The sequence below is a fragment of the Chiloscyllium punctatum genome, chromosome 37 (assembly GCF_047496795.1).
Source record: "Chiloscyllium punctatum isolate Juve2018m chromosome 37, sChiPun1.3, whole genome shotgun sequence".
Lineage (NCBI taxonomy): Eukaryota > Metazoa > Chordata > Chondrichthyes > Orectolobiformes > Hemiscylliidae > Chiloscyllium > Chiloscyllium punctatum.
In genome coordinates, this window is record NC_092775.1 from 53,530,538 (window position 1) to 53,549,833 (window position 19,296).

A 19,296-nucleotide genomic window follows, 5' to 3' on the forward strand; every position below is an offset into this window, starting at 1 on the left:
CGGATAGATGTTGTGAAACTTGAAAGGGTTCAGGAAAGATTTATAAGGATGTTGCCAGGGTTTGGAAGAATTGAGCTTTAGGGAGTGGCTGAACAGGCTGGGGCTGTTTTCCCTGGAGGATTGGAGGCTGAGGGGTGACCTTATAGAGGTTTACAAAATTGAGGGGCATGGATAGGGTAAATATGCAAAGTCTTTTTCCTGGGGTCGGGGAATCCAGAACTAGAGGGCATAGGTTTAGGGTGAGAGGGGAAAGATATAAAAGAGACCTGAGGGGCAACTTCTTCACACAGAGGGTGACACGGGTATGGAATGTGCTGCCAAAGGAAGTGATGAAGGCTGGTACAATTGCAACATTTAAGAAGCATTTGGATGGGCATATGAATAGGAAGGGTTTGGAGGGATATGGGCCAGGTGCTGGCAGATGGGACTAGATTGGGTTGGGCTATCTGGTCGGCACGAACGGGTTGGACCGAAGGGTCTGTTTCCATGCTGTACATTTCTATGACTCCATGACCTCTGGCAAAGGGAGATGTTAAGAAGGTGAGTTCTTCCATGGTAACCTCAACCAGTGCTGGAATGGAACCCATGCTGTTGGCATCACAAACCAGCCACCCAGCTACCTCAGCAAATGATGGCTGTTCCATATGAACATGAGCCTACACCACAAAAAGCTGGTTCTCAACTGTTGTGGTTCTGTTTATTGAAAGTGTATGTATGAAGTGACATGTTAAAGTGAATGAGGCAAAGTTTTGTCATGTTTATCATCACTACCTTGAAATTAGATAAAAGTTTCAGTTTATAAAATGAGCTTGTTGATGCTGTCTATGTATTAAGGATTGATTGCCACATCTTTGCATGTACATTATGTATTGACTATATGACTTTAACTCAGATGAACCTTTCCTTCACAGTGTTGACACCACCTGGAAGGAGCTGACTAATGCTCTGTCAGGTTTGTTCTGTGCATCTCTTAACTTCATTGACTCAACAAACACTGTTACTCCAACAGCTTCTTTCAAACCTCTTGGTGTCATTAATGGTAAGTATTATATTATACAGTTTGTGTATGTATGTATATGGATTTTTATATATACTATATATGTGTCAGAAAGTGTGGTGCTGGAAAAGCATAGTAGGTCAGACAGCATCTGAGGAACAGGAGAGTTGACATTTCTGGCATAAGCCCTCATCAGGAATACCTGATGAAGGGCTTACGCCTGAAACGCTGACTCACCTGCTCCTCAGATGCTGCCTGACCTGCTGTGCTTTTCCAGCACCACACTTTTTGACTCTGATCTTCAGCATCCGCAGTCCTTATTTTCTCCTCCACATATATGTAGCATTCTTCCTCAAAACACCCTTCAGTTTTTTTACATTCTGATCAGTCGTGTTCTTGGGACTCACCCCACCCTCAATCCTTTCCTCATCATCATTTTCATGGCACTTGTCCTCCTCATTGTTCTCTGTAGTTCACCAATCTTGCTTCCTTCCCCAATCCTCCATGGTATATAGGGAATTTAGCAGTGTTAGTGAGTGTGCTGTACTTTGGAAAATAGTAGTAGTCTCATTCCAATAGCTGTGGATCATTATTGGTAATTTTCACCCTCTAGTTGGTATTCTAATATCTCTGTGCTTTCTTGGTTACATGTATGCTGTGTTGAAAATATTCAAGCAAGTAAACTGGTTGGGGAATTAGATACCCCTAGCAGCTGAATGCAGATTGCATCAATCTGCTTTGGCTGTGAGATACTTGCTGTAGTCATCCTACCTGTTTAGCATCTTATCTGTAAACTAGTGACAGGATATCTCACCCTATCTATGTATTCCCCTACAGAAACAGATCATAAATTCCTCAGGTATGCAGCATTGCCGAGAGAAATTGTTTGCACTGAAAATCTTACTCCATGGAAGAAACTCCTACCCTGTGGTTCAAAGGTAAAATACACAAGTGACAAACCATTAAAGGAACTAGAAATAGAAATTAATGATGCCTTGTGTCTTTACTGCAGTTTGTACAAATGATGGACACTAGCAAAGGTTAGAAATAAGTCAAATGAAGAATAACTAATGGGTTTAATTATGTAGTGATAAAAGTAATAAAAGGAATTTACTGTACAAAATAAAAAGCCCTAAAATTGTTTGTATAAAGTTTGGTAAAGACTAGGACATAATACATAAATGATGACCATGCATCTTGCCTGAACTGTGGTAGAGTGGTTAGCAGAGGGAGGATGAAGGAAGGGGTTGCCAGGCCTAAATTGGAACATCTTGTGTTTGACTTGACTTGGGGAGCATAGTGTTTTATGGAGAGGATTGGATCAAGGTTGAATGAATAGAAGAGTTTAGGGGTGGGCAAAGGGCAATAACCATCTTAAAAGTTTGTCAGGAGATTGAGGATTTGTGGAACTGCTATTATTTTAATAAATGTGAAGTTCAGAAAAAGTCGTCCACAGTTTCACTTTATTTGGAACTCCATCCCCTTGATTACACAGAGATATTACATGTTAAATAATTGGATCATGGTTTAATTTGATAGTGGGAATAGCAGAAGTTGTGATATCTGCTGTGTGACTGTAGTGCACTAAATGGAAAGTGTGATGTCTGTTATGTCACACGTGTGCTATGATATCTGACTCACAAAATTGTGTTAGATGTTAAGTTTTTACACACTAACCTTTATTAGTTAAATTTTCCACTTCTGTTCTCTGTAATGCCGACTCTTGGTCAAGAAATGTTTTGTGTTGTAGGCGGGATTGGCAGTACTGCTGAAAGCTGAACGTTTGTTTCACACCAACTACCATTCGCAATCTGTCCATGTCAGACCTATTTGCAGGGTGAGTATTGAACACTGGATTACGTAATACTACTTGGAGCTGCTTTTACCAGACTGGCTGGGGTCTTGTGTGTGATATGCGCACACACAGTTCTTTCACAAACATCCCAATTTTCTATGTTGTTAATATTACTGGATTCCAAACTGCCCTATTCTTGAAGAAATATGTATCATATTGGGGAAATGTTACAAAGCATGGAGCCTTATAGATTTTACAGCACAGGAAATGACAGAGTTCATTGTACATCTGCTAGATGACCACTTCTGTCTGTTACTTCACTAAAAATCTGGATCATATCAATGAAACAAGATTCATCAGTTGTAAGTTAATGCCTTCCTCAGGCACGTCCTTCGGCCCATACTGGGCCATGCCGACCAAAATGTCTGTCCACACTGACCCCATTTCCCTGCACTTGGCCCATATCCTTCTAATCCTTTCCTATCCATGTGGTTGTCCATATGCTTTTAAAATGTTGCTAATATACCTGTGTCAACCATCCCCTGAGCAGCTCATTCCATACGAGGACCCATCCTTTGTAAAGACGTTGGTCCTCAGGTTCTCTTTTACTCTTTTCCCCTCCAACATTAAACTGATGCCCTCTAGTCCTCAATTCCCCGACCCTGGGAAAAAGACTGAGTGCATTCACCCTTTCCATGCCCCTCATAATCTTATACACCTCTATAAGGACCCGATTAGTCTCCTATGCTCTAAAGAAAAAAGTCCTAGCTTATGTAACTTCTCCCTACAATTCAGACCCTTTTTTTCTGCAATAATATCAGAGTTGTGTGTGGAAAGCTCTAGTCTGTTATTTTTAAACATACACATATGAAGCAATAAATGCAAAGAATCATCCCTTTTTTTATATTCCATACTGTCAACAGAAGAAGGCTACAATTGTCTGTTGTTTAGCTACTAATTTATGAAATGTAATTTGAGGGTATCTGTTTAGCTCTTTGTAATGTTTCTAAATTGGTCCACCTTATATTTTTGCATTTTTACTATGAAGAATACATATTTGTTTTGCTGTCTGTCCAGAATGAACTGTGTATCAGTACCTCCTGGGAGCTGACCCAGAGCCTGTCTGTCGTCTTTGACCTCTATGCCTCTGGCTCTGGGAAACGAGGTATGTAAATTAGACATGAAATGAAACTGAACTTTGCTGGGCTGAGACAGTACATACCTCTCGGAGGGTAAAGGGCAGCTTTAGGTATTGGCCCCTGGGCTTTTTATCAAGGGGTTAAAATGGGTAAAAACCAGCACCAACCAGTACCTTTCTCAAAATTCCAGTCAATTAAGTACTTCTGGGACTTAGTCACTGTTTTGAGGGAGGACAAAGGTAATGGCCACATCTTTAGTTTGTTCTGATGTTGATGGCAGACACTGGGAAGAACTTATAAACTCAGGTTTTCTTTGCCGAGTTCCATGAAAACCTTTCAGTTAATTTAATAGGACAGCTGGGATCTTAGGTTAATGTTTCATCTAAATGATATGCAAAACCCCCTCAGTACTGAAATGTTAAGCTTTATTTGAATCGTGTCTTGAGTGGAGTTTGAACCCGCAGCATTCTGACTCGAGATGGGGTGGGTTAGGGTACCACCAGCTGAGCCAAGCCCAATATTTTAGGTTGTATAGTAGGGATATTAATATTTCTGCACATTACAGAGCAGTCGTGGGAAAGCTATTGGAGAAAATGGTAAAGCAGATAATTAATCTCCACTTGGAGATGCAAAGTTTGACCAGGGATAGTCAGCTTGGCTTTGTCAGAGGAAAATCATGCCTAACTAATTGAGTTTTTGAGGAGTTGGTCAGATGTGTTGAGGAACTTAGTGCAGTTGATGTAGTTTATATTGATTTCAGCAAAACCTTTGAAAAGGTTTCACATGGGAGACAGTTTTAAAAAAAGGTAAAAACACATGGGATCCAGAGTAACTTGGCAAGTTGGATCCAAAGTTGATTTAGTGGCAGCAGAGGGTTGTGGTAGAAGGCTGTCTGTGAGATTGGAGCCTGGTCTCCCTTATTGTTTGTGATATATAATTTATGTAGAATAAACTGATGCAGTGGTGTTGGTGCGGGGGCTCTGCGGGATGGGGATGTATGTTTGTAGATGATACGAAGATTAGCTAGATGATTCAGAATGAGTAAGAAGATCTTAGGTTACAGGAGGATATAGACAGATTGATCAGATGGACAGATCAATGGCAGATGGAATTTAACCCTGAAAAGTGTGAGGTTATGCACTTTTTAAGGCAGGGAGGGACAACGTTGACTCTCCTGCTCCTTGGATGCTGCCTGATCATCTGTGCTTTTCCAGCAGCATGCTTTTTGACTCTGACTCGCCAGCTTCTGTAGTCCTCACTTTCTCCTAGAGTATACTCAACGAATAGCAAGATGGTACAAAGCTCAGAGGAACCGAGATCTTGGAGTGCTCCTCCGTAGATCCCCTGAGGCAGCAGGACAGGTTAATGTGCAAAGATTTGACTTCCACAGCCTTCTGTGGCAAGACTTCCACTGATTCACCATCCACTCACTGAGGACATTCCTCCTCAGTTCTAAAGGGTTGTCCCTACACTCTGAAGCTGTGTCCTGGTGCCGCCTCCTAGTGGAAACATCATCCTCTCCATGTCCGTACTATCCAGGCTTCTCAGTATTTGTGTAAGTTTCAATGCAATCCCCTCTCATTCTTCTAAACGCTACCAATTACAGACCCAGAGTTCTCAACTGCTCCTCATATGATAAGCCTTTCATCTCTGGGATTGTACTTGTAAGCCTCTTCTGGATGCTCTTCAAGGCCAGCACATTCCTTCCTCAGAAAGAGGACCCAAAAACTGGTGACAGCATTCCAAATGCAATCTGTGAAGTGATGAAGGAAGGCTGGAAAAGTTCAGGTTGTTTCCTTTAGAGCAGAGAAATTTGAGGCAGAACCAGATAGGACCATATAAGATTATGACGGGCATGATAGATTCCTCTTCCTTGAAGAATCAATAACAAGGGGCATAATTTCAAGATGAAAGGCAGGAGGTTTAGAGAGGATTTGAGAAATGTTTTTGTCCAGAGATTGGTTAGAACCTAGAATCCATTTCATGGGAGAGTAGTTAAGGTGGGTAACCTCACAACCCTCGAAGTACATACATAGCGTTTGAAATGTCATAACATTCAAAGCCCTGGGCCAAGTGCTGGAAAGTGGGATTATGTAGATAGGTCAGCATAGACTTGATAGACAAAGGAACCCTTCTGTGCTGTATGACTCTAGGATGTACTCCATTTACTCCAAATTGAAATACTTAGCTGTTTGTCTGGTACCTTATCACATTTTCTGGCCAAAGACAGTGAATCTCAGTCAGATCAGGCAAATGAGTTCAAATATAAGAGATTCAGAGATCAGATACAGACACTTGATGCAATGCTAGTGCCACATGCAAGCACGCACCAAAATAAGAGGATAAAGTAGATGAATGCATGACTAGAAAGATGGTACAGGAGGGAGCACTTTAGATTCCTGAGACACTGTGACTGCCTCTAGGGAAGATGGCACCTGTGAAGCCAACAGGTTGCACCTGAACACAGCTAGGACTGAGTTATTTGTGGGGCATTTTGCAAGTGTAATTTAACGAATTTGGTGGGACTGTGGAAACCAAGGAGAATAGAACATAGGGCGTTACAGCACAGTACAGGCCCTTTGACCCTCAATGTTACACCGATCTGTGAAACCAATCTGAAGCCCATCTAACCTACACTATTCCATTTTCATCCACATGTCTATCCGATGACCATTTAAATGACCTTAAAGTTAGTGAGTCTACTACTGTTGCAGGTAGTGCGTTCCATGCCCTTACTATTCTCGTAGAAGAGAAACAACATCTGTCATTTATCTATCACCCCTCAGTTTAAAGCTATGCCCCTCATGCTAACCATCACCATCCTAGGAAAAAGGCTGTCACTATCCACCCTATCTAACCCTCTGATCATCTTGTATGCCTCAATAAGTCACCTCTCAATCTTCTTTTCTCTAATGAAAACAGACTCCGGTCCCTCAGCCTTTTCTTATAAGACCTTCCCTCCATACCAGGTAAAACCTAGTAAATCTCATCTGAACCGTTTCCAAAGCTTCCACATCCTTCCTATAATACGGTGACCAGAAATATACGCAATACTCCGTGTGACTGCACTAGAGTTTTGTACAGCTGCAGCATGACCTCATGGCTCCAAAACTCCAATCCCTCTACCAATAAAAGCTAACACACCGTATGCCGCCTTAACACCCCTATCAACCTAGGTGGCAGCTTTCAGGGATCTATGTACCTGGACGCTAAGATCTCTTTGTTCATCTATACGACCAAGAATCTTACCATTACTCCTTATTCTTGTTGCTCCTTCATCTCATACTTTTCTGCATTAAACTCCATTTTCCACCTCTCAGCCCAGCTCTGCAGCTTATCTAAGTCTCTCTGTGACCTGCAGCATCCTTCGGCACTATCCGCAACTCAACCGACCCCTCTCCTTTTAACTCCCTGCAGACTGAGGTCTGTTGTTGCATTCATACTTTTGATCTTCTTATTCTGTTTGCTAATGATCATGGACCTTGGTTGCAATCTGAACAGGATACCCTCAGCACCCAAACAACCCACCGTTCATTTTGTTCTTGTATAACCATTTGTTAGTCATGATAATTGGTATTCTTGTTCAGTTGGAGCTTCAAAGTTCCATTGATCTATATGTTTCAAAACATATCCTTTGATCATAACTGGTACCAAATTTGGACATGGGTCCTTAAGTTATTTACACCATCAATTCCTATTACAGTGTGAACTCTATTTAACACAGGCCATGGGAATTACATGTCTAGAATACACGTATTCATCTACCAGGAGCTCAAGCAAAATACACAAAAATAATTGAAAATCTGAAGGTACAGTAAATAGAAAAGATCTATATTTCTAATAGAAATATAAGGTAAACGGAGTAGGAGCAGTGCAGTTCTCAATCCTTAATACATACAGAGTAAACCAAAGAACTAGGGGTGCTGATCATCAGTAACAAAAGAAATCACCAGAGAAACTGGTTTAGTTAAGAAACTGGTTTAGTTCTGAAGAAAAGAATCACTGGACTCAAATGCTGTCTTCTCTCCACAGATGCTGCCAGACATGCTGAGTTTCTCCAGCAATTTCTAGTTTAGTGTCATGAATAAACAGAGACTGTTTGTTTCTAAATATTGCTAGGCCACATGTCATTTACTTTGCTGTATTGTTGGTATCTTATAGAGTGGTCACTGTTCAAGATGTTTTCACGGACCTTGACGGAGGTGTGCCCTTTAGCATCACAAAGTACAGTTTATGTGGACGTCACAGACAGTGATAAGGTACAGAACAGATTCTGATCCATATTTGAATTTTCTCAAGGTCTACCCAAGTGGATACATCAAGGAGTTTGGTTCTTTGGTGGTGGTAGGGGTGGTGATGGATTTGGATCCCTGGAAATGGTGATTGGGTTGGGAGGAGTGGGGGGAAGTTGGTTCAAATGCAGTGGCAGAAAAGGAGATAGCTCTTTGGCAGTGGCAATAGCGGGGTTGGTTCACACTTGAGATTAGACAGCATTTACAGTCTGAAAAGTGGAATGGGTGTCACTGGTGGTCACATATAATGTTGTCGATTTCCAGTAGAGATCATCTTAAGATATAGAACAGATTCTGATCCATGTTTGAACCTTCTCAAGGTCTACCCAAGTAGACTTATTGAGGTGTTTGGTTCCCTGGCAGTGGCAGTAGTGGTGGTGGGGATGAATTAAAATTAGAATTAGAATTCCTACAGTATGGAAACAGGCCCTTTAGCCCAACAAGTCCACACTGACCCTCTGAAGAGTAACCCACTCAGACCCCTTCCCTACATTTGCCCATGACTAATGCACCTAACCCACACATCCCTGAATGCTATGGGCAATTTAGCATGGCCAGTTCACCTGGCCTGCACATCTTTTGGACTGTGGGAGGAAACCCACACAGACACATGGAGAATATGCAAACTCCACACAGACTCCACCCAAGGCTGGAATCAAACCAGGGTCCCTGGCACTGTGAGGCAGCAGTGCTAACCACAAAGCTACTGTGCTGCCCGGTTCTCTAGCGATGGTGATTGAGTTGGTGGGGAGTTGGTTGTGTGGTGGTACGGTGTTGGTCCTATAGCTGTAGTGGTAAGAGTGGTTCTGTGGCAGTGAGAGAGGTTGGTTCTCTAGCGATGGTGGTTGGGTTGGTAGGGGAGTTGGTTCTCTGGTGGAGGTGGGAGTGTTCGTGCAAATCAGGAACTGATGTTAACAACCATTCTGAGCTAAAGTCAGTTCAGTGGCTTTTATGGTTGATTTCAGCCAAATGATTCCCTGAACAAGTTGGGCCATGTGTATCTCCAGGGCAGTGTGTTTCCTGGATGTAGGAGATAATTTAAGAGGTGGAACAGTAAACCAGAGAGTGGAATGATGTCTTGTACCAGTAAGTTTAAAAACATCATTGGTTGCAGATAAGTAGTGGGTCCTGATTTGGTCCTTTTGCTGCATGTAGTTGTTGAATTTTCATAGGATCGTAGGAATCCCAACAGTGTGGAAACAGGCCATTTGGTCCACGCTGACCCTCTGAGCATTCCACACTGATCCATCTCCTACCTCTCCCTGTAACTTAGCATTTCCCAATGGCTAATTCACCTAGCCTGCACATCGTTGGACTGTGGGAGGAAACTGGAGCATTCGGAGGAAACATCCACACAAATGTGGGGTGAATGTGCAAACTGCACACGGCCTGAGGGTGGATTCAAACCCAGGTCCCTGTTGCTGGTCCTGCTAACCACTGAGCTGCCATGCCACCCTAAAATGAGCAATGGATTTAGGATCATCATTACATTCTTAATTCCAGATTTTTATTGAATCCACATGTCCCAATTTGCTGTGGCAGGATTCAAACCTGTGTCCCCAGAATACTACCTGGTACCAACATACCACTATGTCATTCCCTCTCCCTATGGGATGAAGATATGGAATAGTGTTTTATTTGCGTAGTTTTTCCTTGAAAACATGACTAAAATAAATGTTGCTCTCAACATTCTAGGTTAACGACACACTTGAGCTGACGCCACCAGCACCCTCTGTGCTTAACACAACAGTGCATGGGAAATGGAGATCCTATGCTGTGTACAACCTGCTAAATCCTCATCTTTACAGCACATCATCACACTCCTTAAACATAGCATTAAAATGGAAATTGTCCAAGCAGTTTGGTAAGTACTTTGATATGCTGCTACCAGTTAGTGCAAGAACCTCAGATGGTCTCTGCACATATTGGAATGGAGTCTACAGTAGACTGAACACCTACATAGAGAGTCTACAGAGAATCTTAGCAAATTTCAAGCCTCTTCTGCTTTTTGTCTGGAAGCATTTCCTAATTTCACTTCTGAAAGCCTTGGTTCTCATTTTAGATTATTTGCTGCAGCCATCATAGAATCACACAGCACACAACAGACCCATTTGGCCCATTGAGTCCACACTGACTAAACTACTCTCAATCTACACTAGTTCCACTTTCTAGCACTTGGCTTAGTGTCTTGAATATTATGACATTCCAAGAGCCTATCTTCACACTGTTTAAAAGGTTGTGAGGTTTTAGTGCCTCAACTACCCTCCCAAGTGGTGCATTCCAGACCTCCTCCACCCTCTGGGTGAAAATATTTTTCCTCAGACCCCCTTTAAACCTTCTGCCTTCACCATAAACCGATGCCTGCTTGTTATTGATCCTTCAGTCAAGGATCTTCAATTGCTTTCTATCCATCTTGTCTATGCTTCTCATAATCTTACCCCATTCCCAATTCAAATTAGCAGAAATAATTTTTCCCAATCTGTTGTTAGCTGTCCAGCTAGAAGGCAAGACTACTGATGCCTGCATAAAATCCATTCCAGGCTGTCTTCCCATTGTCAATAGATGATCCGGTACGATGGGCTGAAATCTCAACTGTATTTTTCTCATTTCTCAATTCCATTCCTGTTGTCGTGGCAGGGTGGGGTGAGGTACTTTTCTACTTAGAGAGAATGACCGGGGTAAAGTCCGACAGAGATCCAAGTGCTAACTGTTGGACTATTTACCACAGTCTCCATAATGTTATTATGGGGACATTTAAGTGTTTAAAGCATGAGGTGAATTTGGAATGCTGTATCTTACACCTGCGGTATTAGTAAATAAAATTGCTTTTAAATCAATATGCATTAGCCGCATAAGATGAGGCTTTGATTTTTTTTTGTGTTGCTCTAAACCACTATTAGACAATGATTTGTTGATTGTTATTTCTACTTTCAATATAGCGATACCTGAAGTGCCTGTATTTAAAGCTGAGAGGTATGTGAGTGGCTTTGGCCTTCAAACAGGTAAAATCAACACTCTGGTCTACAATAACCATCCATACCGGGCGTTCCCAGTGCTGCTGATGGAGATTGTGCCCTGGTACCTTCGACTTTATATTCACACACTTACCATCACCACCAAGGGCAAAGAGAATAAACCAAGTAAGACCATCCTGTTTCCCCATCCTTCCCTTCCCATCCCTGTTCTCTCTTTTTCCCTTTCTCTTACCAGCCACCTTTCTCCCTCCTCTGATGGAGTGAATATCTGTTTCTCAGCCTCTGTATTCAGAATTGTTGTTTGTACTGCCCTGAGATGGTGCTGTTGAGCCACGAGAGGTGATAGTTCCCATGGCTCCACCAACAGCCAACCAGTGGAACAGTAGCTCAGAAACATGTGACAGTTAGTACGAGGTGGGAACAAAGGTGTTCCGCCCAGTGAAATTAATTTGCAAAGTGCTGTAGTTCTTCTAATGAGCATCTAATTTGTTTTTGATTCTCACAAAAGTTCTGCCTCTAAGTTTTCCTACCTAATAGAGCATTCTAACTGTATTTTGTTATAGCTAACTACTCTGATTACCCATAAGATGTGAGAGATTTGCCTAATTTGACTGATATACTGCATTTATTTATAGCCCAAGGGGTGAAAATGAAAATTTCCCTTCCTCCAACCCTAGTGTCAACAATATAAAAAATTTCTTGGTTAATGATTGTTGCTGGAAAAAACAGCATTAATTAGACATTCCTGCTATCCTATTTGCATTACACTGCTACTGTTTTCACAATAAACTTTGTTATAAGCAATTGGCTACATCATAACAATTTCTCATGCCCTGCCATGTTTGATGACAGGTTATATCCATTACCAGCCGGCCAGAGACCGAGAGTGCCCTCATCTACTGGAAATGCTGATTCAGCTGCCTGCTAAATCTGTCACCAAGATTGGCATCGAGTTTGAGAGAGCACTGTTGAAGTGGACTGAGTACCCCCCTGATCCCAACCATGGCTTCTATGTGGGGTAAGGAGCTAGAAATACAGTGACATCTGGGTACTGTTCAGCTTGGTTTGTGTTCAGGCTGTAAATTTAATTTAGGAACAAAAGAAGGGAAAAATAAAATGCAGATCCACAAGGTTTGATCAATGAGGGGAAGTATGAGGCTGTGTGTATTTGATTAGAGAGAGAAATCAGAATGTATTCTTCAGCTGAGCATCCTATGAATGCCATTTCCAGATGGAACAAAAAGCAGAAAGAAAGCTTATACCATCCCCAAGTGACAGGGAGCAGCTGTCTGTCTAAAGATGGTGCTGTAGCATGTTAAATAAAGTATTATTGAGTGACAGAGAAAATGAGGAGAAAGTGAGGACTGCAGATGCTGGAGATTAGAGTCGAAGAGTGTGGTGTTGGAAAAGCACAGCAGGTCAGGCAGCATCCGAGAATCAATGTTCTGGGAGGCTTCTGTCTGAAATGTCGACTCTCCTGCTCCTCTGATGCTGCCTGACCTTACCTAGAACCCCTTTGTCAAATGGAAACTAGGTCAGATGCCACCTGAAATGTTACATTCAGTTTGGAAAGATCTATTTAGTCTTTGAGTGCTTGCTCAGCTTTACCAGACAATGTCGGGGTTTAAAGGATTATGTTATGACAAATAGTTGTATACACCTTTCCTAAATTGAATGGATTGAGGTGGACCTAATCAATGCTTTTAAAATAATCTGTGTTTGATGGGGTGGCTGTAAGTGAACCATCTCTCTCTTGACAAGTAGAGAACAAGTGATTAAAATATTAGTGCTCAATCAACTTTCTCCTAAATGGCTGTGAATGCAGGAAGGTCAAATGAAATTTTCAAGACTGAGATCAACAGGAGTTATTTCATTGGGATTTTGGAACAATGGCTTTGTAGAATCATGATCTACATTAAATGAGGGGCTGAATGGCCTCTTCTTGTTTCTCTATTTCTAAAGTGTTAGAGTGGGAACGGATGCCAGGAGAATACAAGGCAATCTAAGCTAGACCACTTGTAACTTATTATCCCGGGGGCTGTTGATTGCTGAAGGATGTTAATGTTGTACAGGTCCTTTATCAAAACTGTTCATTTTCACTTCCTGTGGGAGTGAAGTAATTTTTAGTAATTCTGATTTGCTGCCTACAAATTGACTGAGGCCAAGAGTAATGCTTGGCCTAAACTCCATGGATGTGTGATTGTACATTCATTAGTAATGTGTCGCACTGGCTTTGCACAAGCATTGTGTTCTCTTTCCAGAGCGATGTATGTAAGATCATGTCATGAATGCATATAGTCTGGCTCTTGCTTAGAAAACATTTTATTTTTTTTCTATATAAACGTTAAATGTTTCTCACTTAACATACACGTTTAGTTATTGCATTTCTATCAAAATACTTTATTATCTGAAAACAGTAAAACTGAAGAGATTGAGAATGTATAAACTAAAACCGAAGAAAACAAGAAAACTGCTGCAAGTCAAGAGAACCTATCAATACAAAAATTAAAACGAATAAATCACTTTAAAGGTTTTGCAAAAGAAGTCTGTCTCCTTACTAATTAAATGTTTAATGTCAAGGTAAAGGTTAAAACGCAGGTAAAGGTTAATTTACAGTGACACGATGAGATAGATCCACATGAGAATACAAAATTGGTGTAGGATTGGGCTGCTTGGTCCTGCTGTGCCTTTTGCAATGAACATGGCTGATCTGAGTATAGTCTTAGCTCCACTTAGCTCCACTGTCATGCCTGTAATACCCCATCCCCCTCAATAACCTCAAGTCACTTGTCAATCAAATCTGTCTTTCTCAGTCTTGATGCGTTGTTGGACTGGGGTGGACAATATTAAAAATCTCACAACACCAGATTATAATCCACCAGGTTTATTTGGTAGTTACCTGACGAAGGAGCAATGCTCCAAAAGCTTGTACTTCCAAATAAACTTGTTGGACTATACTCCGATGTTATGTGGTTTTGAAATTATTGAATAATCCAGTCTCCATGAAGTCTAAGGAAGAGAATTCTAATTGTTTATTTGGAATGCTTATTCCAAATACTTCTCTGCAAAAAAAATTCCTTCTTATCTTCATCTTAAATGAGAAGCATTTATTTATAATCAGTACCTCCCTTGTTCTGGATTCTATTATGAGGAAATGCATCTACTAGAGCTCCCTCAAGGTCTTATGTTTCATTAAGATGACCTCTCATTCAACTCCAGGAAGTATAGGCTAACACAGCTTACCTTTTTCTCACAAGACGGCCCCTCCATCCCAGGAATCAGCTGGCATGGTGGCAATGTCTCTGGACTAGTAATGCAGAGGCCCAGGGACATGAGTTCAAATCCAGGATTTGAATTCAATAAAAAAAGGGAATATAAAATAGCTAGTCTGAAGATGACTGTGTCGATTGTCATAAAAATCCATCTGGTTCATTAATTTCTTTGGGGAAGGAGACTTTGCTCTGGGTCTGGAATCGCATCTGTGTGCCTTAATTGCCTTCTAAATTGGCCAAGCCAATCATTCAGGTTATGGGCAATAAATGCTGACCTCTTTTTTTAAAAAAAAATAGTAAAGAGAGACTAAAAATTCCCACCCCCAGGTGTGAATTGATTCCATTGACTTTTGTCTTTTAATGTAACTTTTACATGAAGAGAGTGTTGCTGAACAAAGAGACCTTGAAGTGCAGGTTCCTAGCTCCTTGAAAGTGGAGTCGCAGGTAGACAGGATAGTGAAGAAGGCGTTTGGTATGCTTTCCTTTATTGGTCAGAATATTGAGTACAGGAGCTGGGAGGTCATGTTGCAGCTGTACAGGACATTGGTTAGGCCACTGTTGGAATATTGCGTGCAGTTCTGGTCTCCTTCCTATCGGAAGGTTGTTGTGAAACTTGAAAGGGTTCAGAAAAAGTTTACAAAGATATTACCAGGGCTGGAGGATTTGAGTGACAGGAGAGGCTGAACAGGCTGGGGCTGTTTTCCCTGGAGTGTCAGAGGCTGAGGGTGACCTTATAGAGGTTTACAAAATCATGAGGGGCATGGATAGGATAAATAGACAAGATCTTTTTCCTGGGTTGGGAGAGTCCAGAACGAGAGGGCGTAGTATTAGGGTGAGAGGGGAAAAATATAAAAGAGACCAATGGGGCAACTTTTTCATGAAGAGGGTGGTACGTGTATGGAATGAGGTGCCAGAGGATGTGGTGGAGGCTGGTACAATTGCAACATTTAAAAGGCATTTGGATGGGTATATGAATAGGAAGGGTTTGGAGGGATATGGGCTGGGTGCTGGCAAATAGGAGTAGATTGGGTTGGGATATCTGGTCGGCATGGACAGGTTGGACCAAAGAGTCCGTTCTGTGCTGTACGTTTCTATGGCTGTATGATATTAAAAGTTAGACTTGATGTTTTTGTACAGTTTTGATTCCTGTGCAGTGCACACAGATTTCTGTTGCTGAAAGGGCAATTCACAGGTATGATCATTTGACATATCTTGAATCTTAACATTTCTGGAAATCATTTGGTGGTGTTAGAAGATAGAACAGCACAGTACAGGCCCTTTGGCCCTCGATGTAGTGCTGACCTTTTATCCTACTCTAAGATCAAACTGTTCTACAATACCCTTCATTTTGCTATCATCCATGTGCCTATCCAAGAGTTGTTTAACTGTACTTAATGTATCTGATTCTGCTACCACTGCTGGCAGTGTATTTCACACACCCACCATTCTCTGTGTAAAGAACCTTCCTCTGACATTTCCCCTAAACCTCCTTCCAATCACCTTAAAATTATGTCCCCTTCTGATAGCCATTTCCGTCCTGGGAAAAAGTCTCTGTCTATCCACTCTATCCCTCTCACCATCTTGTACACCTCTATCAAGTCACCTCTCATCCTTCTTTGCTCCAATGAGAAAAGCCCTAGCTCCCTCAATACTTTTCTCATAAGACGATGCCCTCCAGTCCAGGTAGCATCCTGGTAAATCTCCTCTGCACCCTCTGTAAAGCTTCCACATCCTTACAATAATGAGGCAACCAGAGCTGAACACAGAGCTAAGTGTGATCTAACCAGGGCTCTATAGAGCCGCAGCATAACCCTGCAACTCTTCGACTCAATCCCCTGTTAATGAAAGCCAACACACCATATGCCTCCTCACAGCCCCATCAACTTGGGTGGCAACTTTGAGGGATCTATGGACCTGGACCCCAAGATCCCTCTCCCTCTACACTGCTAAGAATGTCTCAACTGAATAGCTGGAGGTATGTGGAAGCCGTGTGTGAAGGTTCCATCACCGAAAGAACGAAGTTTGGTGTCTGGATATTCGGCATGTGCCCTGGTTATTAGAGCCTGTTGCTAGCTTAGTGGTGGCGTCATGGTGCACCGAGTGGTAGAAGGCTGATGCATGTGAAATATCGCATGAAGGTGCAGTCACTGACCATGACAACCCACTTGCAATCATTTCAAAAAGAATTGGATAAACAGTTGGAAAGAGAAAGTTTACAGAGTTATGTGAAGAAGGCCTGGGAGTGAGACCAGCCAAGTTATTCTCAGAAAGGCATACTGGTTTCAATGGTCTGTTGTGCTGAACCCATTCTATGATCCTGTAATTAAATGAATGATGGGGTCAGGCAGCAGTAACTGATCTTTTTGGCTACCTGCCTCTGATCCCTTCTGAAGGTTCTTTTTTAAAAATTATTTTTTATAGGATGTAGGCATTGCTGGCATAACCAGTGTTTGTTGCTCGTTCCTTGAGAAAGTGATTATGAGCAACTGCTTTCTTGAGTTCGTGCGGTATATCCACGGTGCCTCGAGGGCTTCTGACTTCTTGCAGAGCCATGGTGTGTTTCCGCTTTTCATTTCTACTGCAGAGTTCCACATCAAAAGAGATGGAGCCCTGTGCCTTGGTGTTCCACTTCCCTGCAATAAAATCCTGCAGCAGCCTTCTATCATTCAGTGACCTTCCCTTTAGGAGGGACACACTTCCATTAAGAATAGAAAGGCTGTCTGCTCAATGTGTAGTCAGCAAATACTGCTTGCTGAGTGCTCTACAGTTAGCCAAATCTAGAGGATACATTATTTCCATACTGCAAACTTACACCTTGGTGCTCATTATGGCTGGCTGTGACTTTCAAGTCCATTCTTTTCCAAATAAAAAAAGTGAAAATGAACAGGGTAACTAAAGAAAATAAAACGGAAGACCAATTGTATCAGACTCTGAACGTTGATTGTTTCTCTCTCTACAAATATTGCCAGACCTGCTGAGTTTCTCCTGTATTTCCTGCTTTTATTTCAGACCTTCAGCATCTGCAGTGTTGAGCTTTTGGATGAACTGTGTCTTGTCAGCTTCCCAAGCAAACAGACTTTGTTTATCTTCACCTGCAATTTGTAGATAATTAGAAAACATAAGCCTTCTAATTAATGCATGTATATAAGTGAGAGAGAGAGAAACAGACAGAGCAACATAGACATATTCAGAAGCTAATTGCCAAATCCTGAATTTAAAATTTGCGACGATATGTACCAAGATGCAATCTGTTTTTCTACAAGTACTGCTCACTCTGTTTTGATACTGTCAGAATGCAAAAGGCACCAGTGAGTCAAAACTCACTTTTTTAAAATATTCTCTCATGCAGTGTTGGTAAGGCCAGCACCTGTTGTTCATCCCTAGTTGCCCTTCTGAAGATGGTAATGAACTGAATCCTCGAACTACTGCAGTTCATCAGGTGTACATATAGGATGGGTTGGCAAGAGAGTTCAGGACACTGATACAATGCCAGTCAAGGAACAGAGATATAGTCCCCAGTCGATATGGTGTATGGCTTGCAGTTCACATAAGTCTGCTACCTTTGTCCACCTGGGTGTTTGAGGTCCTGGGTTGGAAGGTGCTGCTAAGGACCTTTGTTTCAATTATCCCTTCCGGTTCTGCTAAGCTTCGGACTTTCCCTTCACTCTCTTCCATGTGTTTCCAAACTTTAGAATTGCTACTACATTACTTCCAAACCCCAGGAGCGTCTGCCGAAATAGTGCCAAAGCACAGAACTGCCTCCAGTTGAGTCAAGTCTGATGGGTTCCTTCCAGTGCTGCCAAATAAAAATAATCTATATCTACCTGCTTTAGGAATGACAAATCTATGTGGAAGAAAAGGCAGCTTTTCTTTTTCCTGAATTTGGCAGTTTTGACCCTTATTCTCTAATCAGGAGTCAGAATAAAATCTGGAATTCCCTGCAATAAAAATGTCATTTGACTTATTCAATCGCTGAGTAAGGCCCTTGATAATTTGTGACATAGTTGGTATATGGCAGTGTGTCCTCCCATTGGCAGTGATTGTTGATACATGTGCTCTCCTTGAATGATTAGAAGTCTTATGTCTAGCTTATGTTTGTTGCATTCTATGCGTCACACAGTGTTACAGATAAAAATGCTTAAAACAAAGACAACTGAGTATTCAGTCTCCTTGTCCTGAGCTGGACCCTGACATTGGCAACTGATTTACTAATTTCTAATTTCAGTGGTATAAATGCAGCTAAACTTACTTAGTATGGAATACTTGAACAGTAATTTTAAAGGGGCAAGACAGGGTAGCAGTTAAATAGGACACATTGTGCGGACTATATCAATGCTGTGTTCCTTTTTTCTTACTTACTCACTTCTGTTCTTTGTAGCTCCTCTGTGCTGAGTGCTCTGGTGCCAAGCAGAATAAACATGGAAACAAACACCACTAAACTTGCACCTCTTTTCACCAGACTGTAAGTATAAGGAATTCAAATTGTTTTATGATCCTTGTGCTTCTTGTCTCTGTCCAGTTGAAAAAGAGATCTTGTGAGATATGAGGAGCATTTTAAAAATAAAGTTTCAAAGCACAAGTGTTAGGGTTCGAGTGTTGGGGGAAAAAAATAGCAATGAGCTGGTTACTGTGAGCCCAGGGGGAGTTTGCTGTGGGTGTTTGGAGAGTTTAACAACATGTCACAAAGCTGATTTGTCTTCAGTATAAACAATCCTGAGATGTTCCTTATGGTAGTTTAGCGAATACACCATTTTATAAAAACAGTCTGATTGTATTCTGTAATACAATACATGATTCAGTTGCTAAGTTATAGCAATGTATTATCT

General features: G+C 41.6%; 1 protein-coding gene across 1 annotated transcript in view; it reads left to right on the top strand.

Annotated features, from left to right (window-relative positions):
* pigt (phosphatidylinositol glycan anchor biosynthesis, class T) overlaps positions 1-19,296 on the top strand; it is a 30,235-nt gene that overhangs the window by 8,650 nt on the left and 2,289 nt on the right. Inside the window, exons 3-11 of the mRNA XM_072556841.1 lie at positions 912-1,039; positions 1,835-1,935; positions 2,748-2,834; positions 3,870-3,957; positions 8,093-8,190; positions 9,919-10,087; positions 11,163-11,363; positions 12,051-12,216; positions 18,849-18,932. Of these exons, the coding sequence (XP_072412942.1) occupies positions 912-1,039; positions 1,835-1,935; positions 2,748-2,834; positions 3,870-3,957; positions 8,093-8,190; positions 9,919-10,087; positions 11,163-11,363; positions 12,051-12,216; positions 18,849-18,932 (1,122 nt within the window). The remainder of the gene's footprint in view (positions 1-911; positions 1,040-1,834; positions 1,936-2,747; positions 2,835-3,869; positions 3,958-8,092; positions 8,191-9,918; positions 10,088-11,162; positions 11,364-12,050; positions 12,217-18,848; positions 18,933-19,296) is intronic.